Genomic DNA, 24,489 nt, shown 5'->3' with positions numbered 1-24,489 from the left:
TCAGGCGGGAGGTCAGTTCCCCACGGGAACTGAGTCTGGGAGGCTGGCAGAAGCGCCTGTGGCTCACCATACTGGCCGGAGCTGATGGCAATCTCGATGATGGAGTCACTGATGTGTGTGGCGGGCTCTCCCTGCGAGAGCACGTCCTCAGGGGGGCCGGGCAGTGAGATGTCCAGCAGGGCAGAGACGTTAGGCGGGGAGAGCCGGGTGCTGGAGGCCTCCGATGGGGGCAGTGGTGTGGAGAGCCCATTGTGGACAGGGGCCTTGGACAGCTCAGACAAGGAGAGAACGGGGGGGTTCTGTGGAGACAGGTACTGTTGAGACACGATGCAAAAGGCAGCCGTATCGAGGAACGAAAGCCAACCGGGCCCCGCAGAGCAGTGACTGAGGACGAGGACAGCAAGAGAGGCAGAAACCCCACACTCTCCCACCAGGAAACACCCCTGGGGAATCACTGCCCCCAGAAACCCTGGAGGACCACAGAGTTGAGGGGCCAGGCCAATGTGGCCTGGATCTGTTTCCACCCCCAGCTGAGAACTCTTCTCCCCGGCCCAGAAAACTTAAGACCCTGAAGGACTGTGTCTCGATCAGCCAACTTGCAGAGGGAAGTTGGCAGCCTGAGATGGGAGCCATGTGTGCATGATCAAGGCAGGTGCAGGGAGGCACGGCCACCGGGCATCACGGAGAGGGGGAAGTCCAGGACCACGAGCAGGACCACGAGGTGGGACCTGGCGCTCCCTGGGGTATGGGGCAGCTACTCTGCTCAGCAGTCAGCAGTACACTCTACCTGGAAACTGTCGGCCACTGGCTCCTGCCTCGAGGGGACGCTGATGAATGGGTCGCTTGTTGCCTACAGCAACACAAGGAGGACGCCGGTGAGTGCGAGCCAGCCAGTGCCAGGCTGCCGTGGGGAAGCCGCTCCAGCCCATAGCCCCTCACAGGCAGAACACAGACTGAGGGACGGAAGCCGCTCCCGGGGGCAAGACAGCCCGCTGCTTTCAGAGCGCGCCCCCCGCACCGCCCCACACTGAAGACCGTCTGTGAGTCCACAGCCAACTTGCCACAGCAAGAGGTCCAGCTCATGGTACCCAGGCGGGGCTGGCTCTGCGGTCCTAAGGGGCCGCCCGCAGAGCAGGGGGCCAAGGCAGCGCCTGAGTGGCCTAGAGTCCTGGGTTCATCACCCGCTCTGCCTCCATCCATGGCTCACCCACTGTGCCACGTGGCCTCACTCAGGCCCTGGCCTCCCTGTTCAGTGACCTCCTCCCTCCAGAGCAGAGCTGGAGTCCCATACCACCTCAGCCTGTGGCTGTGACTCTCAGGGACTGGACCCTAACGTGCCACCTCTGGAGCTGGTGGCAGCTTGGAGAAGCCCTCTGCACACACTCACCCCTACGGCGGGGAGTGGGTCTCCATTCTGGTGGGGGCCGGTGGAGTCTGGCCCCGTGACAGCCGCTGTCACCTCATCTGAAGACAGCGGGGCGATGCCGGACAAGCCATCTGTGTCCAGGACTGGCAGGGGGCTCCCAGGGATGATGCCAGCACTTTTAGCTGCTAGGTCGATAGCACCTGGAGAAGGAGCAACATGCAAGCCTCTGCTCCCGTGATACCCGACGCCCACATGGAGGGGACCCCCACATGCAGGCCTCGCGTACACATCAGGCAGAGTCGCAGACTTACTGGCCAGGGGGCCCGTGGCCTGTGGGGGGAGGACCTTGGGCACAATCGGCCGGGACACAGCTGCTTTGGCCAGGGAGGACTGGACGGGCCGGAAGGAGCCTCTCCCTGTGAGGATGTGAGCGGAGGCAGACATATCAGCTGCACAAGCCAACAGCTGCTGGGCGTGCAGCAGGGCTGCACACACTCCCCTTCCCAACCAGTCTCCTGCACGGCCACGGTCCCGACCACAGAGCTGAGCCGAGCTGGAAACCACTGAATGTCCTAACACTTGCCAACTTGAGGAAGTCAGAGGTCACAGAGGGCCCCAATGGGCAGAAAGCACTGTTGCCCATGACAGCGGCATCACTGCGCCTCCTGGGGGCTGCTGAATGGCTATGGTCATGACTGTTGTCCCCAGAGATAGCCCTTTAACGGTGGCTGTTTCCTGAGCTGAGTCACAGACTCCTCTGAGATGGTCAGAGCCTCAGACCTAGGGCCAAAATTCTGTCTCTTCCACTTGGCTCCTTCCTGGCAGGCATTCTGCCATTGAAAAGTAGGTGTGAGAAAAAGCCACTGACTGCTGTCTGGGTCTTGGGAAATGAAGACTGATAGGATAAAGCATGGAATACGTGCTTCACTGAAGGAATCTCACTGCTTAAGATTCACTTCAAAGAGCAGGGGCCCCTCTGAGCTTGGGGGAGCATGGAGCATGAGTCATGCACCCTACAGACTCACGTACCCCACTACACGCCTGAAGACATCATGGACAGGGTGGACAAGAGACCCTTCTCTAAAGTGACCTGAGCACAGCACCCCATCCAGGGCCATGCGAGCCCACCTGGGGATGAAACTGCCTGCAAACCACTGGTCAGCAGTAAACAGCTGCCTGCCCATACCACTGCCTGGGCCCACTGCCCCCTGCAGCTGCACCCCATGTGTGCGTTGATAGAATGGACCCAGGAAAGCCTGGAAGGTAACTCAGAGAGCTATGGGGACAGACGCCTGTGATTCCCCAAGTCGGGGCTGCGAGGAAAGGAAAGCTTCCTGAGGAGCTGCAGTGCCCACCGGTCACAGAGGAATTCGACAGGATGGAGAAGGAGCAGACGTTGTGGGACTGGTTTTCAGATGGCCTCGGAAGCAGCGTCCTCTGTGGAGGGAAAACAGGCAGAGTGACCACCACCGGCTGCGAGAAGCAGGCTCATCGCTGACGCTGCCGGCTGTCTATGTGAAACGCTGACAGAGTGTGTCAGCCAGGGAGGCTGGAGGCGCGACAGGTCTGGGTACACAGCGGGGCCTCCCTGGGCGCTGCCAGGCGCCTTGAGCCGGTGCGTTGACTGTCCATGAGGTGAGAGGCCCTGGATCCCTGGCCAGCCTTGCACCTCTTTGAAAGGGCCAGGCAGTAGAACCTGCAGGCTCTGGCCGCGTGGTGTCTGTTATGGCTACTTGTGTCCACCCTGGTGCTGTGAAAGCAGCCATGCACAGCAGGGAAATGAGGGACCGGGGCCGTGTGCCAGCGAAACTTTTACAAAAACCGTTAAGTGAAGGAACCACAGATGAAGTGTGATTCCATTTATGTGAAATGCTCAGAACAGGCAGCTCCCAAGAGACAGGAAGTGGCTCCAGGGTTGGGAGGAAGCAGTGCAGGTAACAGGTCGGGGTTCTGTTTGGGGCATGAGGGGGCTGCATAACCCCATGAACATACTAAAACCCTGAACTGTATGCTTTAAATGGGCAGGCTTCCTAAGTATCAATAAAGCCATTGACGAACAACACAAAATAGCCACGGGCAGGCCGCAAGGGTGTCCTGGCTGAGACGCTGGGCTGCAGCGCATCCTCCAAGCCAGGAAGTGTGCTCCCTCATCCAGGGCGGAGGGTCTATGTATTTAACCAAATACACTAAAAATTAAATGCCCCAATGTTATATCAGGGTGCACAAAAAACATGGGGCACTTGGAATACATCTTCCTTTCTAAGGTCTGTGATGCAATCCCTCATTCCTAAATAAATTAATTCCAAAAGAGGAACAGATTTCTGCATCTAGTAAAAGGAGAACCTTGCATTAATTCACAAACATTCATACATTTCAAAGCCCACAGTTCTTTCAGCATCATCTCCTTCATCTGTCACCTCCACGTAAAAACGCCCCCTTTCTCCTGTGCCTCTCACACCCGGCTCTCCCCTGTGGGTCTGCAGGCCGCATCCACGGGTGCTCCCAGCTTCATGACGACGAGCCCAGGAGAGGTCTGGCCTCTGGCCAACCCGTAAACCTTGCCAACTGCTTCCATTGATGAGTTTATAAATAGATGTTCTGAGAGCCTCAAATATAGTCCAATCTCAGACATTCTTGGAACCCAAATCCCTAGAACTTTCTGTCTTTTCTCTAAGCAGTTTTCATGCTGTGCTGAATCTACCTTTATTTTTAGGTACAGTTATGATCACTGTGACTTCCCTGGTGGCTCAGATAGTAAAGCGTCTGTCTACAATGTGAAAGACCTGGGTTCGATCCCTGGGTTGGGAAGATTCCCTGGAGAAGGAAATGGTAACCCACTCCAGTACTCTTGCCTTGAAAATCCCACGGACGGAGGAGCTTGGGTCAGGCTACTATCCATGGGGTCGCAAAGAGTCGGGCACAACTGAGCAACTACACTTTCTTTCTTTACGGTTGCTGTGACTATTCTATCTGTCCTAATTATTAATAAGGAGGAGGAAAGAACAAGGACTTCCCCACTTCACATGGTAAACCTGAGACCCAGGAGGACACGAGCGTGTTCTGAGCAGCCTGGCCGGCGGGACCGGCCAGCCCTCAAGGAGGCATGCCGGTGGGCGGGGTGCTGACCTGGACCACCAGCGGCTTCCGCAGGTGCCGGTTCCGCAGCTTCCTGGGCTTTGGCAGGAAGAAGTCCGACTGCATCTGCGGGGAGACAGTGCTGGGCTGAGTGCGCCCTGTCCGCGCTTGGGCGGCCTGGCAGCCGGGGGTGGGGGGCAGGCCCACTTACGCTGATAGAGCTCAGGTGCTGCCGGAATGTCAGCTCTGTCTCCTTGTTGGGAAAGAAGAGCTTTCCATGCCGGCTGTTGGGTGGCAACGTTGTTGGGACAGCAAAAAGGCCACCGTCTGAGTCGCTGCTGCCCGTGCTGGTGGGACTGGCCACCAAGAGGGGCCTCGGAGGGTTTCTCAGACCTAGAGACGGAGAAGGGAGATGACAGCAGTGCTCCCGGAGCAACACCACCAGTGCAGAGGGGCGTCCACCAGGAAGAAAATCAGAAAGGAATTTTTGACGACCCTATCTGCTGTCCGTGAAAGAAATCTCCTGTATATCCATCCGTCCTCTCAGAAGCTGCTTTTCTCCTTCTCTCCCTGAAATTCTGGTCCTCACCAAGTAAGCACATCAGAGCTTTCCTTGACCTCCGCTGACCTCAGTGGAAGGGGAGATGCACCTTCCAAGTCATCCAGTCTAGACCAGAGGTCAGCAAATGCTCTCTGGACACGGCCAGACAAGAAGTCAGCCTTGAGCACATGGTCTCTGCTGAACTCAGCACAAAAGCAGCCACAGACAACCTGTGAGCCAGTGGCAGTGTAAACAAAATAAAACTTTTATTTACAACTTTATTTAAATAAAGTTTACAATAAAACTTTATTTACAACCAGCAAGCTATGGACCATGATCCACTGATCTTCTTGGTCTTAGTCTGATTATACAGAAAAAAGGCCCAAAAATAAAAGGACAAAGTATTTATGAACTACTATCTGGGGACTCCAGGCTTCCCACATGGCTCGGCAGTAAAGAATACTCAAGAGATGCGGTTTCGATTTCTGGGTCAGATGATCCCCTGAAGGAGGAAATGGTCAACCACTCCAGTATTCTTGCCTAGAAAATGCCATGGACAGAGGAGCCTGGTGGGCTACAGTCCATGGGGTCGCAAAAGTCGGCCATGACTGAGCAACTGAACAACATCTGGGGACTCTGCTCACTGTTTTCATCACAGCCACTGCTGCAGCTTATTTCATGGAAGAGATGGGTTCCCTTTCTTTGTTCTTTATTTGCAAATCTGTGAGGCTGAATCGACACACACAGTCCAGAGACTGTATCTTCCCAATGCCTGTCAGGATTCTAGAACTGCAGGTGCCTTGGGCCAGAAGCATCCTCAATCAAGGAAAAATGTGGATATTTAAGAGTTCACAGAATCACAAAACTGAAGCCCAGAGAGAAGGTGGAGAAGACCATACAGCCTACCTGCTGGCACCACCCTGGTTCAACTCTGATGAACGTGCCTCTGCCCTGAGGACAATGGGCTCAGAGTCTGTGGCTGCCCCACAGGGGCCACGGCCAGAGAAGGACCAACACCAGGACGGAAACAGAAACATGGACGCAGGAGAAGGGGCCTGACCCTCCACCAGCGTCGCTCTTTAGAATCGTGCAGAGTGAGCAATGCCAGCCACGACGACGTATGTTTTTTCTAATAAAAACAGCAAGTAAATCGACGCCTTAGGGAAATGGGTTTTGTCTCTCCTGGGGTTTTATGTGCCACAAAACCGAATAAGAGACCCTGAACAATTACTTCCCAGACACAACTGTGGACCAGCAGGTAGGCCAGTCTTGCTTTCCAAGATTTGTGTTCAGCTGGTGGGGAATCCCTTAACTGAAAGCCTCACTATTCTATTATTTCAGAGGAAAAGAAAAGCAGCCTTTCTAAGACCCAGAAAGAACCAGCCCTCCTCAGGCTCTAAACCACCAGTTCAGCAGGACAGAGGCTCCTGGTGACCTCAGAAGGCAAGTCCCCCAAGGTGAACACTGGCCGGGGTCCCCCACATCTCCTGTCAGCTCCCACACCCAGTACCCCAGGGCTTTTACGTTGGGCCCTGCTCTCCCCTCCCTGTGAGGCGGTGGTGATTTCTCTACCTGCATGCCATCCACCAGCCTGTGGCCAACACAGTGGAGCCCCAGGCCCCTGTAGGCCCAGCGCCGCATGTGGCCATCCGAGCCTCACCTGAGGAGCAAGGTACGGAGCTGGGCGAGAAGGCCTTGCTGTGGCGGAGGGCAGCCTGGTTTCGGGGGCAGCGCGGGCTGCGGGAGCTGACGGTCACTACTTTTCCTGGCGGCGGCGTTGACTGCTCCTCCTGGGCGGGCCTCACGGAGGCTGTGCAGCCAGTGTTCGTCTCTGGAGCCTGGGACAGAGGCACAGAAAGACACTTGAGCGTGGAGGAACAGCAGAGGGTCAGAGGTCACACGCCGTGACACATGGTCAGCGCCCCAGGCCCCCAGGGAAACAGCCGCTGTCCTCTGGGAGCCCTCTGCCTTCACTGCCATGGTGGCACAGACAGGATGTACCCCGCAGTGACAGGAGGGGACGCCGAGCAGCAAGCCACAGGGACTCACCTTCTTAAAGCCTCTTCTGTGAGTCAGAGAAAGGAAACACAAGAGTAATTTCTAAAGCTAAACACAAGCACGGCCAAAGAGCCCTCTGCGGAGTCAAAACCCCCACCTCAGGGGTTTCGTGGGCCTGCCTGAGGCCACGGCTCCTGCCGGCCTGGCTGCCATCAAGTGCCCAGGCCCCCACCACACAGGCACCCCTTCCGCTCACCACGCCTGTGACTTCACCCCCCAGCCCCCAGCACCACTGCTCTCCTGCCAGGAGAGCTGACTCTTCCGGCCCATGTGGGGGCTCTGCTCACTGGCCTCAGCAAGGTCCACCCAGCAGGTTGCCCTTTCCCAGGGCCATCGCAGCCACTGCCCCTCAACCAGGAGCCTGGCGAGGAACTCCAGACCACTCCAACCAGCTACCTCCCAGGGAGCTGCCCACCAGGTCCTCGGGCCACACTCCACCCAGCGCAGCCCCTACCCAGCTCTGCTCCCTGCTCCCCGGCTGTGCCCCCACCGTCCCCCCAGGAAGGCCTTTCCCAAGCACACTGAAACCTGCCCTGTTCCCAGCTCCATGCCACGCTGCCCCCGTACCCATCCAAGGCTCATCCCCATGGCCCACACGCTCAGGCACAGCGGCCTCCCCACAGCCAGGCACAGTGCAGCCTGTGTGAGCCCCGCGGGACAGGACAAAGGCCTGTACCACAGGGCACAGTGCCCGCGTGCACCCCACCCTGCTCCAGGGAACCACAGGCCAGCCCCAGACCAGCTCCTCTGGGAGCCCCTGGGCCCGACCACCTGCCCCAAGGCCGATCCCTCCTCTCTGGACCCCACTTACCAGCCGGGGGTTGACCTCAGTGGAGATGAGCTTCAGCAGGCAGCTGAGGAGGCGCTGCTTGTGGAAGGTGGCGGGTTGGGGGCCGGCGTGGGGGCCTGAGGCCTCTGGGCCCAGCACCGCCAGCCAGTCGTACTCCAGCTGCAGCTTGCTGGGCTTGCCCATCATGAGGTAGACTTCAGCCAGCGTGAGGCTCTCAGAGGTCTGCAGGTTCCAGCCCTCCTCGCGCAGCTGCTGGGCCAGCCGGCTGGCCGGGACATCCTTCGGAGGCTTGGCGGCAGGCTGGCCCTGAGGCGAAGGGTCCGAGGGGCTCACCTTCTCCTGAGGCTCCTCCGCAGGCGTGTCCAGCAAGTCTTTAGTGCAGACGTCTGGCTGGAACCCGGGGCTGGACTGAGGCTCTGGGCCGGGCGGGCCACGGACAGGGGACGGGGCCCTGGTCCGGGCGAGGTCAGCCCCCTCCGCGCTTCGGGCCTCCGGGGACGGCCAGGCTGCGGGCCGCGGGTCCACATGGCGGCCCTGCTCGGGAATGATGAGGTCCTGGCAGGACTTCATGTAGCGGGGGAAGGGGTCCAGCAGGGACAGCTCATCCTCCAGATCCGGGAGCTGGCCGCAGGCACAAGCTGGCGCCCCAGGCTCTCGGGCAGGGCCGTCCCCACCCTCTGCAGCGGCAACTGCTGGGGTCTTCTCAAGTCGTCCCCCAGCATCCTGCAGCCCCGGAGGGAGCCTGTCGGAGGCATCTGGGCTGCTGAAACTTGCAGCAGCCCCCTCCCCAGGGGCACTTTCTGGGGAACTCTCCCCGGAGCTCTGTGAGGCATCGGTGGAGGGAGGAGGCCGCCCCCCAGCCTTGGCCTCGGAAATGGCCCTCGGGCACTTCAGCTGGCCCCTGGCTGTGCCCTGCCCGCTCTGGATGCCCAGGATCTGGGCCGGGGGCAGCGTGTGGGTGTCCTTGGCACTCTGCTTGCACCGGCCACCCTCCTGCCAGTGCACTGTGCAGAAGGCCTTGGAATGCACCACGCGGGCCACGCCTGGCAGCGGTGTCAGCGTGCAGTTCTCTCCCGGGAACAAGTGCAGCGCCACCTTCTCCTGTGTTGGCTCCGAGAATGAGTCCTGCAACTGCCGCTCCTCCAGCGTCTTCCGCTGAGTGCACCGTCAAGGATCCACCTGTGGCAGCTCGCACCCCCAGGCCACGGGGCCTCGGGGAGACAGGCGGGCCACTTCCTTCTGTAGGGGCCCCACACCCATCACCCGCCCTCTGGGCTGGGGACTGCGAAGGACATGAAGATGGAGAGCTGACCTCAGTCATTTCCCTCAACCTGCTGGCAGGGGTGCCTTGGCCACAGCCCGTGGGCCACACAGCAGCCATTCAGGCATGGAGGGCCATTATGAGAAGAGTTCTCACACTGTGAGGAAACCACAAAGGGGGCTCAGACCTCAAGCCCAGAGGACGAAGGGCTGTAGGTTTTAGTTCTGTTCCACACCAGCCCATGGCCCAAATGCTACACCCCAGGGCTCTGCTGCAAAGCCAGGACTGAGACGGAGATGCCCCCAAGTCTCAGGCAGCAGGTGCTGCGGAGTCCCAGGGTTGCTTCAGTAAGAAAAAGATACGATTCTCACTTCATGAAGTGCCCACTTCTGCTTCAGGAACTCAATGAGGCTGGAGACCTTCCGATGTAGCTCCACAATCATCCTGCACAGAATGACAGACAGAGGCAGGGGCTGGGACGTGCGGGGCCTTCTGGGAGTCCTGGAGGCTGTGGTGGCAAGACGCTGCCATGATCTCAAGGCCCGAGCCACAGTGTCCCTGCAGAGCCCCTGGCTCTTTTCCTAACACCAACCCTTTAAACTGAGAAAACTGGAGGCCCACGTGAAACTGCAAGAAAAAGTAAGAGAACCAAGCGCGCTTTACAGGATGAGGCCTCAACCAGGACAGAGCCTGGCACAACGGTCCTCCCCTACCAGCTCCTTCAGGGGTCAGAGTGGGTCCAGCCTTAATGAAGCCCAAGAAAATAAAAGTATGTATGGAAGGAATGAAGTCCTGACCCAGGCTACGACACAGATGAACCCTGAGACCACAATGCTCATTGAGAGAGGTCAGACAGAAAGGACCCACGTACAGTTTCTGCTGACGTGAAACGTCCAGCACTGGTGAATCTACAAGGACCAGTGCAGGGAGGCCGGTGGGGCCTGGGGAAGGGACGGGGGGATGGGGAGTGAGTGTTAGGTGGGCATGGGGTTCCCTCTTGGGGGATGAAAATTTCTGCGACTAGAGAGAGGTCACGGCTATACAACACTGTGAAGGTGCCCAATGCCCTGAACTGGGCCTTTAAAAAGAGCTTGCAGTTAATCTACAAGATAATGAGAACTGGAGAATGACCCATTCCTGAGTGCCTGGTGCATAACCAGACACATGGAAGGAGAAAATAGGGAGCAGTTCTCAGGGAAAGAGGAGGGAAGACCCTGAAGCTGTTGGCCTGTGACCACGTGATGTGTTCACACCCGCTGTCAGCCTGCAAAACCCCAGCCAGCGATGCAAATGCAGCTCCGGAGTCCGAGGACCCCGCGCCGAGGCAGCCCTCACACTACCCTCAGGTGGAGCCGGGGCACCGGGGACGGCTGCTGCTCCCCCAGGGGCCCCTCTAGCCCTGTCCCTTGCAGCTCGCTCCCCTCCAAACGTCCAGCGTCTCACCTGAGCCGCGGGTTCTGGGCGAGGCTCTGCACTCGGGCCCAGGCGTGGTTGTTCCGTGGCTGCAGCTCCACAGGGACTCTCAGGGGCAGGCGCACTGGCTTCTGGTCCTCTTCGTCACTCAGGCCTGCGACAGGAAGGGGCTTTAGAGCCGTCTGTTCAGGTACAGATAAGATGAAGCTCTTGGTCGGACGGCTAAGGTGCCCAGAGAGGAGGAGGGGCAAGCAGCCCTGGGGAACGCTGGAGGGGGTAGGGCGAGGAGCGGCCTACATCTGCCACAGCCATCACATGCCCGCTGTGCCAGGCCCCAGCCCGGCCACAGGAGACTCGCCCTGACACCTCTGATGCACCATCTCAGGACGGTTGGGGCTTCAGAGCTGAACTAGATGCCTGAGTGGACACATCACTGTGCCTGGAGTCGCAGTCCAGGAGCGATCACCCAGGCTCGGCTGCCACAGGACGTTTTCAGCTCAGGCTGGAAATCACTAAATGCAGCCGTCCAGCAAGCCTCCCTGACGGAAACGGGTCCTCAACGCCCGGCCTGGCCCGCCCCAGCGGAGCTGCATCTGACGTACCATCAGGGTCACAGAGTTTCTTCAGGGCGCGGCACATGGGTGCTTTGATCCGCAGGTTCCTCCCTTTGTACCGGACTGTGGTGGCCCTGGGAGAGGGGTTGAAGGAGCGCTGAGGCCTCAGAGTAGAGTCACTCCCACCCTGTGCAGTGATGGAGGGCCCCAGCCAAGCACCCAGCCTGGCCTCCGGGGGTTCTGCTCAGCCCCATGAGAGGGCCCCCGCAGAAGCTCCCAGAGTTGCGGGCAGATGGACGTCACATGACAGACGACAAGGCTGGCTCTGGACCTCCCTGAGCAGGCAGCACGCCACAAAGGGGGTGCCCACCGCTCAGGACACGCCCTACCCTCCTGCCTGGCCACGAGCACCCGCCACTGCCCACCCAACAGCCTGCTCCTGGAGTGGGGGAGGGCCGCCCCACCCCCGCCCCAGAGCAGATGGGCTCACCCACCTCTACGTGACCTCTCAACCCACCCCACCTCTGCCCATCAGGAACGTCACCCATGCCTCTGCAAACCACACTGGGGGACGAGTGGAGGCTGGGGCCCTGGAAGCCAGCAGGTGGGGGTGCTACATGCTTGTGCTCCCCACACTGGCCTGCAGCGGGCCCAGGTTCAGTGGGGCCTGCCCTACACGTCATAGCTGTGGGTGACTCTCTCTGAACACTGCTGTGGCAGCAATTTATACAATGTTCAAATTACATAAAGAAATACTACTACTAACTAATTAAAGAAAAATATAAGCCACGAAAAATAGCTCCCTCTGAAAACACATTTGATACGCTTTGGCAATACTCAATAAAGGTAGACTGTCTTCAAGACTGCAGCCAAACAAGGTAGGCCAGACAATCACGAAAGATTGGGGGTGATCAGGAAGGTCCCTGCAGCCTCTATGTTCTTGCTCCACTTGAAAACAGGAAAATCACAAATGACACGTCTTGGCTAGAACTTCCAAATAAAACCACCCCAAGACTCCATGGAGTGAGCCCCTAAGAAAAGGCATTGGCCAGCCACCCAATGGTTGGTGAACAAAGAAAGGTTTATATTTTACAAAAGGTTCCAGGCTGATATCTACTGCTTTTATGATTGCTTTTTTACCTGTTTTAAAAATTGAACTACAATATTGTGTTAGTTTCAGAAGCATAGTAAAGAGATTAGGTTATACGTGTATACATTCTTTTCCGGTTCTCACAAGATTTCACTATTACAAGATCCTGAACACAGTTCCCTCTGCTACACAGTAACTCCATGTTTCTTTGTTTTACATATGGTACTGTGTATCTGCTAACCCCCAACTCTTAACTCATCCCTCCACCCCTTTACCCTCTGGTAACCACAAGTTTGTTTTCTACATCTATGAATCTGTTTTGTAAATAAGTTTATTTGTATTATTTTTTAGATTCCACCAATGGACATGAGTTTGATCAAACTCCGGGAGATGGTGAAGGACAGGGAAGCCTGGCGTGCTGCAGGCCATGGGGTTGAAAAGTTGGACACAACTGAGTGACTGAACAACAGCATCGGTTTGCCTATATTCTCTGCTAGGAGCTTTATAGTGCTGTGTCTTGTATTTATGTTTTTAAGCCATTTTGAGTTTGGTTTTGTATATGGTGTGAAGGTGTGCTTTAACTTCATTGGTTTACATGTGACCGACTGTCCAGCTGTCCCAATACCACTTGCTGAAGAGACTGTCTTCTCGCCATTGCGTACTCTTGCCTCCTTTCTCAAAGGTGAATGGACCATAGGCATGTGTTTATTTCTGGGCTCTCCATTCTCTCCCACTGATCCAAAGGTCTGTCTTTACACAAAGGCCACACACAGTTTTGATTACTGTAGCTTTGTAGCGTTGTCTGAAGTCTGGGAGGGTTATGCCTCTAGCTTTGCTCTTTTCCCTCAGGATTTGCTTTGGCAATTCTGGGTCTTTTTGGTTTCATACAAATTTTGGGATTACTTGTTCTCCTTCGGTGAAAAACATCATGGGTAATCTACAAATTGCTTTGTCCAGTACAGCCATGTTAACTGTATTAATTCTTCCACTCCAAGGGCATGGGATATCTTTCCATTTCCTTGAATCATCTTTGATTTCCTTTATCAGTGTTTCATAGTTTTCAACATCGAAAATTTTCACCTCCCTGTTCAAGTTTTGGAGAAGGAAATGGCAGCCTACTCCAATGATTTTGCCTAGAGAATCCCTCTGGGGTCACAGAATTGGACAGAATTGGACTGAAGCAACTTAGCAGCAGCAGGAGGTCAGGTTTATTTCTAAAATTTTAATTTTTTTTCATGCGATTTTAAGCACAATTTACTCTTTCTACCCTTGACCTTAACCAAAGGCTGAGAAGCTATTTTTACTCTCTTTCTGGTATTTCAGCGTAAAGAAATGCCACAGATTTCTGTGTATTAATCTCGTGCCCTACTATGTTACTGAATTCACTTTGTAAGTTCAGGTGGCTTTTGCGTGGAGTCTTCAGGGTTTTCTATATAGAGTCATGTCATCTGCATATGATGACAACTTTACCTCTTCCCTTCCAGTCTGGATGCCTTTTCTTTTTCCTGACTGTTGTGGCTATGAGTTCCAATACTTTGTTAAATAGATGATGACAGTAGGATCCTTGTCTTCTTCCAGAAGTTGACAGGAAGGCTTTCAGCTTCTCATCATTCAGCATTATGTTGGCTATAGGTCTGTCAAGATTAGTTTTTATTATGTTGAAATGTTTCCTCCACACCTACTTTGGTGAGAGTCAATGCTTTTTCTGCATCTATTTGAGATGACTGCATGGTCTTTTCTTCTGCTGATGTGGTTAATCACGTTGACTGACTCACATGTGCTGAACCATCCTAGGGACTCTGGGACAAATCCATCTTGATTGCAGCATATGATCTTTTATATATGTTGTTGGATTTGGCTTGCTAATATTGTGCTGAGAGTTTTCCATCTGAATTCATCAAAGATACTGGCTGGTCATCATTTTTGGTATTGGCCTGGATTTGTATCAGGCTGATGGTACATTCACAGATTGACTTTGGAGGAAACACTTTGGTGTTTCCTCCCCTCAGCCTTCTGGAAGAGTATGAGAAGGATTAATATAAGTTCTTCGTATGTTTGGCAGAATTCTCCAAGTGAAGCCATCTGTTTTCACGGAGCTTTTTTTTTTTTAATTTTTATTGGAAGTTTCTGCTGTACAGAAAGTGAATCAGTTATATTATCTATACACACAAATGCTGCTGCTGCAGATTAGTCTCTTCAGTTGTGTCAGACTCTGTGCGACCCTACGGACTGCAGCCTGCCAGGCTCCTCTGTCTGTGGGATTCTCTAGGCAAGAGTACTGGAGTGGGTTGCCATTTCCCCCTACTTCAGGTGATCTTCCCAACCCAGGGATTGAACCCAGGTGTCTTGCATTCCAGACAGATTCTTTACTGCTGAGCCACCAGGGAAGCCCATATATATACACATACACACATCCTTTCTTTTTAAAATTTCCTTCCTATTTAAGTCACCACAACAATGCATTGAATTCCCTATGCCATACAGTAGGTTCTCACCAGTTACCTATTTTATACATATGAAGGGAGTTTTTAAATTACAGATTGTTTCACTTCCAGTGACTGGTCTATTCAAATTATGTTTCCTTTTGATTCAGTTTTGATGGGCTGTTACAGCTAGGTTGTTCATTTTGTTGGTATGTAACTTTTCATATGCTTATTTAACTTATATGCAGAGTACATCATGAGAAACGCTGGGCTGAATGAAGCAGAAACTAGAATCAAGACTGCTGGGAGAAATACCAATAACCTCAGATATGCAGATGACACCACCCTTATGGCAGGAAGTGAAGAAGAACTAAAGAGCCTCTTGATGAAAGTTAAAGAGGAGAGTGAGAAAGTTGGCTTGAAGTTCAACATTCAGAAAACAAAGATCATGGTATCTGGTCCCATCACTTCATGGTGAATAGATGGGAAAATAGTGGAAACAGTGGCAGACTGTTTTTTCGGGCTCCAAAATCACTGCAGATGGTGAGTACGGCCATGAAATTAAAAGATGCTTGCTCCATGGAAGAAAAGTTATGACCAACCTAGACAACATATTAAAAAGCAGAGACACTACTTTGCTAACAAAGGTCCTTCTAGTGAAAGTTTTGGTTTTTCCAGTAGTTATGCATGGATGTGAGAGTTGGACTATAAAGAAAGGTGAGTGCTGAGGAATTGATGCTTTTAAACTGTGGTGTTGGAGAAGACTCTTGAGAGTCACTTGGACTGCAAGGAGATCCAACCAGTCCATCCTAAAGGAAAGCAGTCCTGAATATTCATTGGAAGGACTGATGGTGAAGCTGAAACTCCAAAACTTTGGCTACCTGCTGCGAAGAACTGACTCATTGGAAAAGACCCTGCTGCTGGGAAAGATTGAAGGCAGGAGGAGAAGGGGACAAGAGGATGAGATTGTTGGATGACATCACCAACTCAATGGACATGAGCTTGAGTACAAACTACAGGAGTTGGTGATGGACAGGGAGGCCTGGTGTACTGTAGTCAATCCATGGGGTTGCAAAGAGCCGGACACTACTGAGCAACTGAACTGAACTTTGCATGATATTTTCTAATGATTTTTTTTAATATATCTGAGGTGTCAGTTGCCATTTCCTCTCTCTTCTTACCTCATCTGGATCATCTCTTTATTCTTCTTGGTGAGCCTGGCTAGAGATTTATCAATATTTTTGTCCTTTTAAAATCCCAACTCTTGGTTTAATTGATTTTTTTCCTATTGTTTAATTTCTATTTATGTCCTCTCTGATCTTTATTCTGCTGACTTCACGTTTTGTTTGTTCTTCTTTCTCTAATTCTTTTAGGTGGTAGGTTTCGGTTTATCGGGGTTCTTTCTTGTTTTTTTTTGACAAGGGCCTATATGGCTATGAACTTTTCAGGACTGCTTCTGCTATACCCATGGACTTTATATGGTTGTGTTTTCACTGCCTTTTGTCTTTTAAGAGTTTTTTTTCTCTTTGATTTCATCTCTGAGCTATTGATGACTTTTAGTAGCACACTGTTTACTCTGTATGTAATCATTTTTTCATTACCCTTTCTGTGGTTGATTTCTAATTTCATGCAGTTGTGATCAGAAGGTGCTGGAAATAATTTGTTCTCTTAACCGTGTTGAGATTTGTTCTATGTCCTAGTATGTGGTCTATCCTAGAGAATGTTCCATGGATACTTATAAAGAATGTATATTCTGGGTTTTTTTCAATGTAGTGTCCTGTAGCTGTCAATTAAGTCTAACTGTTCTATTGTGTCATTTAGGATCTCTGTTGCCTCACTGATTTTCTCTCTAGATAACATGTCTATTGCTGTCAGTGCCGTGTTAAAGTCTCCTACTATTTCTGCATTCCCATCAATTTCTCCCTTTGTGTCTGTTAGTACTTGGTTTTTCACTTTTTGTTTCTGGCTGTGCTGGGTATGCATTTCTGCATGTGAGCTTTCTCCAGCTGCAGTGCAAGGGCTTCATGTTGCAATGCACAGACTACCCTTATTGCAGAGCACGAGTTCTAGAGAACATGGGCTCAGTAGTTGCAGCATGTGGGATCTTAGTTCCCGAACCAGGGACTGAACCAGGGCCATGGCAGTGAAAGCACCAAGTCTTAACCAATGGACCACCAAGAATTCCCTATTGCTTTTAACACCTATTTTGTCTGATATGAGTACTGTGACTTCCATTTTCTCATCATTTCTCATATGAAATATCTTTTTCCATCCATTCACTTTCAATCTGTGTCTTTCCCTCTAAAGTGGATCTCTTATAGGTAGCCTATTGTAAGTTCTTTTATTATCCCACCTAACACTTTGTATCTTTTGATCATTTAGTTCATTGACATTTAAAGCAACTACTGATAAGTATGTATTTATTGCCATTTAAATCTTGTTTTCCAGTTAATTTTATATTTCTTTTTGGTGTTGCTTTGCACTTTTCATTTTCCCTTTTGTGGCCTGATGGGTTTTTTGGTCTTATTCTTGAGTTCCTTTCTGTTTGGTTTTGGTGAATCTACTCCTTGTTTTTGATTTGTGGTTACCTTGGTTCTCAAATATGTGAACCCAGAAATGTATCTACCAGCTTTACACTGGAAGTCATATATATTCAAATACATTCCAAAAGATCTACACTTTCTTATTCCCCTCCCCCACATTTTGTGATTTTGAGGTCTGGTCTTACATCTTCATGTTTATCCTTTGCTGTTCATTGTAGTTATAATCGCTTTCACAGAATTTATTTTTTAAATCTATATACTGGCTTATCTAAAGTGATCTTTAGTCCTTTTAATAGATTTCTCTTTCTTATTGTGATATTTCCCTTTCCTATAGACTCCTGCTTCTCTTTTTATTTAGAAAGGACCTCTCACTATTCCTTTTAGGATAGGTTTAGTATCACAAACACTAAATTCCTTTAGTGTTTGCTCTCTGTGAAGTTTGCTCTCCTTCAGCTCCAAATGATCATCTTGCTGGGTTGAGTATCCTAGATGGAAGGTTTTTCCCTTCCATCAGGACTCTGAATTTATTTTGCCACTCCGTTCTAGCCTGGACCATTTCTGTAGGGATATCAGCTGATAGCCGTGTGGGGGTTTTCTCCTAACTGACTCTGTTTTTCTCTTGCTGCCTTCAGAATCCTCTCTTTGTCTGCTGTCACGATGTGCCCTGGAGTAGGTCTGTTTGGGTTCTTGTTGTTTGGGACCCTCTGTGCTTCTGGTCTCTTGAAAACTGTTTCCCACTTTAGGTTTGGGAAACTTTCAAATGTATTTTTGATTCCCTTTTCTCTTTCTTCTCCTCTTGGGTTTCCTTTTACGCGTAGATTGGCACACTTCATATTATTCCACTGATCCTGTATGTTGCTTTCATTTTTTCCATTTGTCTGTTCTGATTGGGTGATTTCTGTTATTCTATCTTCCAGATCAATTATTCGTTCTTCTGCATTATTTAATTAACTGTTTACTGTCTTTAGCTCGGTTTTCATCTTGGTAATTGAACTGTCTAATTTTGATTGGCTCCTCTTTATACTTTCTAGATCCTTATGCCAGTGATCTGCATTTCTAATGATAGCCTTTCTTAATTCCTTCAGCATTTTTATTACCTCCTTTTTGAGCATGGGGTAGACTGGAGAGATTATTTCATTATTTGTTCTCTCAGATTTCCCTCATTCTTTTATTTTTTTAAGGATTTAAAAGTCTTATTCTTACAGGTCACAGCTGATGAACACAAAAGCTTCCCACATGGGTACCACTCAGCGGGAAGAGCTGTCCCAGGAGAAGGGTGGTAGGATAAGTAGAAACCTGAGCAGCCCAGAGTCCATGGTGGAGTGGGGTCAGGGCCTGAGGCCTCAGACACAGGAGCGCCAGTAGCCACAGCACATGTATTCAACGATTCAGTCCACTGCCAGCTTGCTCTGGGGACCCGGCAAATATGGCTCAACCAAAACTGGTGTCCCATGTTTGAATGCACCATAGGAAGCAGAGGTTCTCATACCCTGGCCCTATCCATTCTGTGATCAGGTTACTTTCACAGCCTTCTTTAACATAATATTCACACAGGCCTCTACTTAGGGCTTTCTGCTTGTAATAGAGGTCAAAAATAGAGGGGCTTTCTGGCAGTGGATACTGAAGGTGAGGTTCCACTTTCCTTTTCCCTCCTCAGGTTCTGTTTCAGCGCCTGTCATCTTTTGAGCCAATCCATCCAACACTGGCCTCATTAACTAACAGTCACCCAGGAGAGCTTTTCAGCTCTTTCTGACTCTAGGCAGTCTTTCCCATAAGATAATGTGCAAAGATCCTAGGGTCTGTCTCTTAAAAGTGTAGCAGAAAGACCCCTGTGTCTTCAGTTACAGGCGCGGGTTCTTATTCAGCTCTACCAGTCCCTCCATGACTCAGGGGAGATCACATTCCCTCTCTGGTCCTTGGTCTGATCAGAACCTCTGTCACCACTGGATGCCCCTTCTCTATACTCTTGTTCTTTTAACTGGGAGTAATTCCTCTGGTTTTTCCTTTTACTTAAATTTCTCTGAGCCTGTGAATTTAGGAGAAACAGTTATCTGGGCAGGCAGACCCCAGGAGCCAGCTCTCCCCACCGTTGTGTCAGGATGGGAGGTTCAGAGAGGATGAGAGCCTGCAGGGAACATGGTCTCCACTGAGACCAAGTGCTTGAGACTGAACCACCTCAACTCAGGGGAAACACACACAGCAGAGCACTCCCAGGATGTTCTGATGATGCTGGAGTGTGACCCAAGAACAATGGGTCAATTCTTACACAGCTCCCCCCATTAAAGGGTTCTGGAACAAGTGGACATTCCTGCCCCTCCATCCCAAACAAATACAACAGCAGCAGCAAGATTTAAAGAGCTGGGGAGCCATGTCACGTGGCACTTGTATTTGTGATAACCACATTTTCCGTTAAACTGCTGTTTTGGGACTTCCTTTTTTTTTTTTAAGAGAAATTGAACAGGGCCTGCTTTATGACTAGAGACCGTTCTGAGGTTACGATCCCTTTCCTCTTCTCACAAATCAAAGTTCTAGGAGTGGCTGGAGGCTGGAGCCAGCACAGGGAGGCTTGGCCCTAGCCAGGCTGGGGAGGAGCACCTGCAGGAGAATCAGGCCCGTCCCTGCTCGCACAGAGCGATGCAGAGACCCCTCTGAGTCCTCCACCAGTCTGACTTCAACAAAACAGGCAGCAGAGTAACTCTGCTCTGTGTGCGTGGGAGTCGAGCTGTCCTTTCTTATATTTTTCATTTACTTCTCTGCAAAGTTAACTTGGTAAGTCTAATAAACATGTGCCAAATTCTATGCTGCTGGGTCTGCAACCAATATAATGAGATTTAATTTTAGAGCTTTTCTCAATTCATTTACTCCTTGATCTAATTCTACAATTTTATAATGAAGGGAGATAGACAGTTATTTGGAAGTAGTCTGCATGAGAGGCAGGGATGGGAAGTGAGATAAATACTCAATGTTCTGATGTCAAGGACTAGTTTTTCCACAGGTACCTTCCTAAACTCCCCCCAACTCTGTCTCACTTTTACAGGATTTTTGCTTTGTTTTTCAAAACTGATGTCTGTTGTCAAAAGAACACACAATACATCAATGGATCAGAATTTAAAGTCTGGAAACAGACCCACACAGTATAGTCAACAGACCTTAGACAAGGGTGAAATAGCAGCGAATAGGGGAAGCAATTGGGGCCAGTCCCAATGGACACACCCACAGGTCACAAATTGGACCTCAGCACAAACGACATGGTGTGCACCAAAGTCAATTCAGAGTGGATTTATATATCAAACCATAAAACTTTTAGAAAAAAAACACTGGAAAAAATCTTGTGACCTTGAGTTCAGCAAAGACTTCTTAGACATACTAAAAGCATGATCCAAATATGAAAAAAACAACAGAACAACAAACTGGACTACACCACAGCTAAAATGTTTACCCTATGAAGGTCACTGATAAAGCCACTAAGAAGATGAACCACAGACTGGGAGGGAACGTCTGCAAGTCACTTGCCTGACACAAGGCTTGTCTGGAACAAATGAAGGACATTCAAAACTCAGTGGGCACAAGACCTGAAGTGGCACCCCACAAGAGACAACCAGCGAGTCTTTGGAAGGTGTTCAATATCAGCCCTCAGGTAAATGAAGTGAAAACCACAGTGAGACACCCCTTCACCAGCAAAGTGGCTCAGATCAGACAGTCTGAGCACACCCAGCGTGGGGCGTGTTGGGGTACCCGGAAGCCTCCTTGGAAAGCAAGCTGGCAGCCCCCTGTAAGGTCTACACATGCCCACCACTCCTTCCCTGGCAATCTATGACAAATGTTGGCGTCAACGGCAAGTCCTTCACTCTCCGTAAACTGCCTATGTCCCTTACCGGGGAGTGGGGGAAGGATAAACAGACCATGGATCCACACAGCCACAGGGATGACACTCCAGGGAAGGCTCGTGCACATACCACCACTCAAACCTTTAGATCCTGGAGCCAACACAGCTCCCACCTGACAGGCGGGGCAGGAAGGCAGGCAGGCAGTTCTGACACTGACGGTGCACAGGTGGATGGGGGTAATAAACAACCCTGGGGCAAGGGCCACTGACCTCCAACCATACCCCATACCTCTGGGAGGCTTGGTGTGCCCAGTGATGCCAGCTGGCCAAGCCACCTGCTCCTCCTGGCCACCAGGATGAGTCTCTGCTCTTTTATACATGGTGGTGCAAACAACCTGGTCATTCTCAGGCCTGCTCAGACGGGTGACAGTTCAGACACAGAGCCTAGGAACCCACCGCCAGCCTCTGTGAGCACAGATGCTGGGCCAGAGCCAAAGCGCAAAAGCACATGGGCAGCCGGCCTGGCAGGCCCTCAGCCTGAGGAACAGGGGCCCACCGGCCATCCAACATCAGGCCAAGGAAGGAGAGCAGCTGGGGTGCCAAAACGGCTGCCAGAAAAATGCACAGGACAGAGGGCCTTCCAGAGGCAAAAGGAGCTCCCACACTACAAAGCACGAGACTGAGGAGAAGAGTGAGACCGTGAAGGTGAGGGCCGAGTGGAGACCTGCCAAGAAGAGGGATGGACCCCAGCTCGGGGAGAAGCTGGGGCAGGTCAATCCACTCCCCTGGGCTGGCCACCTCCTAACGGGCAGATGCTTAGCTGCAAGGACATAAGGGTTAACTCTGAAGAGTTCAAGTTTTAATGGTTCTCACTGAGAAAAGGGGAGAAAACTGCATGTATTTCAAGGTCTATATTTGAGCAAAAAGTGTAAACTCATGGGAGCCAGCCTGCCACCCACGCCATCTACTCACCCAGCCTGAATGAGCTCGTTCAGCTTCGTGGCATTCTTGTCGTCCATGCCTTCGGTGCAAAGACAAACACACGTGAGCATCAAGGTGTCAGGAGCAGAGCCCAGCAAGATTCCATGTGATTATCTTCAGTGCAGAATCCAAACCACTTAATGGAACATCAGGGCCTCCCAGAGTAACATCCATGTCAGTTGCAGCCCCCGAGAACCCACATGTCACCTGCACTAAGAGCACTGTCCCCTCTCCACCAACCACTCGCCCCCAACTACCTCATGAGACACTACCCTTTCCTGGGGACCATCATGCCCCACTACACTTGTCCTGCTGGGTTCCTGGGCTACTTGTGGGCTTGCCCCCAACAGCTCTGCCAAAGCACGGGCCGAGGCCCTGTGTGTTTGCTTACTAGAGTGAACGTGCACCCACCCCCCACCCAGGGGCGATAGGAAGTCGACAAAAGGACAAGGCTGCGGGAGCCTTCTGTGGGGAGGGGTCCAGCTGGGTGACACGGATGGGAAGACCAGACAGGGCCACAGCACTGGGCCAGCACTCCAGGACCAGGAGTGCTTCAGGGCAGGACAGGGATTCAGGAGCTCAGCAGAGCACTAAGAGCAGGAGCCAGGGGTCTGTTTAGGAGTCCTCAGCCTGCAGGAGGAGGGGCGGGGAGCCGGGACACCTGGCCCTTTCTTCAGAGGCTCCTGGAAGTCCTGCCTGTTTCAGGGAGCGCAGGTCACCCAGGGAATGCCCGCCCCACCAGCCTGCCCACTGTGACGCACTCAGTGGCAGCTCATCCTCATCTCACAAGATGGCCCTGCAGGGGTGTGCCTTCCCAAGCCATGTTGACAGGCTGCAGCCTCACGTGCATAATCACACGGGGAGGCCAGAACACCTGTACAGCTAAAAGGACTCTAGTTATGAGGGCACGCTCAGACCAAGGCAAGGGAGGGTCCCAGATCCCTCAGAGCACCAGAGTTGGGAAAGACCAGGACGTGGGGGCTGTTCTAAGTCCAGACCCAGGAGACACAGCAGCTGTGAATCAGCATGTTGTGGACAGGCGTGCGCCGCCTGGTGTGGTGGATGTCCTGGGAGACCTGAGTTGGTCAGGAGACCAGTGAGGCTGTGGTGCCCACTGGAAACATCTTACACATGCTGGGTGTGCAGGGGAACATCCTTGTTCTCAGGGGCCAGCGGGTGAGGGGTTGACAGTGTGCTTGGGTGTTAGCAACTTACAGTCCCATGGCTGAGCAAGAAGAAAGCCAGTGTGTGGAGGGGCTGGGGGCAGGAGAGGTAACACAGATATGGCCAAGATTCAGGCCAGTAAAATCTAAATGACAGCGTGTGAGATCAATACATCCTCCTTCAATACTTCCGCAATGTTAAAACATTCTGTACATTAAAGTGTTTTCAGGCTGAAAGCTGGGAAGAAAACAAAGAGCCCCAGGACTAAAGCTGCAGCCCCACTGGGAGGCGGCCCCGGGGAAGGTACTCACAGCCCCCGATCTTCTTGCGCAGCTCCCCATAGCAAATGAGGCCATACAGCTCCTGGGAGGACTTCTTGAGCCCACGGGAGAACACTGAAAACAAGGGAAGGTGCAGCTTCAGAAGGAGAGCACGGACGTGCGGGGCTCGAGGTCACGCCAGGGCACTGGGGGTGCTTCTTGGCTTTGACCCCTGCACCCTGGACCACAGGGCAGAGTACACAGCAATATGGTGCTGTTTTTGCACTTTTCAGAAGAAAAAGAGGGAGGAGGGGACCCTAACAGGCAGGGCAATGTCCCTAGAGAGAAAATAGAATGCCCAACATGGCGGGCTTCCACCAAGCGTGGGAGTATGGGATCACCTCTCTGTGCACAGACCCGGCCAGCTGAGGCCCGGCGCGGGTTTGGGGGAGGGTGGAGGGTAGTGGAGGCTGGGCAGCACAGACAGATCTGAGAAGCTCAGAACAGAACCAGCAAGACTGACAGGCGGATTGGAGACATCCACAAAGATTCAAAGGAAAGACAGGGACACTGTCACGGGAAGTGCAGTGACCATCACAACCATGACTGTCTGGAGCTTGGTCCACAGTCCCGAGAGCCCTGTTGCTGGCCATGGCATCGAGAAAGGACTTCTCCAGGGCAGAGGACAGCAAACCACGGCTTGCAAGCCAGACCCAGCCAGGGCTCTCTGTAAACACGCAAATGCAGCAGCAGCAGCACACAGTCCTCCACACCCCATCCAAGCGAGCGAGGAAGCAGGGTGAAGCAGTTTCAGTAAAGACAGTAACCCTCCAAAGCCAGACTCCTTATACAGGACAGTTCGGACCACCCCTGGGCCTTTCCAGGCTGGGGGAAGCCCCGGCCCTGGCAACCTGACCACAGGGAGAGGCAGCGGGGAAGCTGGAGGGGTCATCAGGGAGGCGAGAACTCGCTGCCTGGCCAAAGACCACCTGCAAGGCACAGGCAGAGTTCACAGGAGTGGCGTGAGCGTGGCCACCACAGTCATCCTGCATCAGCAGTGCTGCTAATGGGGAGTGTTAGAACCAGGTGGTCACAGGAGGGACTGAGCCATGAAAAGTGGCAGAAGTGACACGGACACGGCTCT

At 52.2% G+C, this 24,489-nt stretch overlaps 1 protein-coding gene across 3 annotated transcripts in view; it reads right to left on the bottom strand.

Moving 5' to 3' along the window:
• Window positions 1-24,489, bottom strand: part of CRAMP1 (cramped chromatin regulator homolog 1) — a 44,807-nt gene that overhangs the window by 6,023 nt on the left and 14,295 nt on the right. For all 3 annotated transcript variants that reach the window (XM_070779421.1, XM_070779423.1, XM_070779422.1), the window contains 14 exons: window positions 23,397-23,480; window positions 21,913-21,961; window positions 11,107-11,192; window positions 10,535-10,658; window positions 9,454-9,535; window positions 7,852-8,985; window positions 6,643-6,820; window positions 4,653-4,834; window positions 4,493-4,567; window positions 2,722-2,803; window positions 1,678-1,782; window positions 1,388-1,566; window positions 788-850; window positions 68-299 (listed from right to left, as the gene is read on the bottom strand). In XM_070779421.1, coding sequence (XP_070635522.1) covers window positions 68-299; window positions 788-850; window positions 1,388-1,566; window positions 1,678-1,782; window positions 2,722-2,803; window positions 4,493-4,567; window positions 4,653-4,834; window positions 6,643-6,820; window positions 7,852-8,985; window positions 9,454-9,535; window positions 10,535-10,658; window positions 11,107-11,192; window positions 21,913-21,961; window positions 23,397-23,480 — 2,655 coding nt within the window. The remainder of the gene's footprint in view (window positions 1-67; window positions 300-787; window positions 851-1,387; window positions 1,567-1,677; window positions 1,783-2,721; window positions 2,804-4,492; window positions 4,568-4,652; window positions 4,835-6,642; window positions 6,821-7,851; window positions 8,986-9,453; window positions 9,536-10,534; window positions 10,659-11,106; window positions 11,193-21,912; window positions 21,962-23,396; window positions 23,481-24,489) is intronic.

This window comes from Bos indicus, chromosome 25 (assembly GCF_029378745.1).
Source record: "Bos indicus isolate NIAB-ARS_2022 breed Sahiwal x Tharparkar chromosome 25, NIAB-ARS_B.indTharparkar_mat_pri_1.0, whole genome shotgun sequence".
Lineage (NCBI taxonomy): Eukaryota > Metazoa > Chordata > Mammalia > Artiodactyla > Bovidae > Bos > Bos indicus.
Note: the sequence above shows the minus strand (reverse complement) of the source record. Positions and strands in the feature narration are given on the sequence as shown.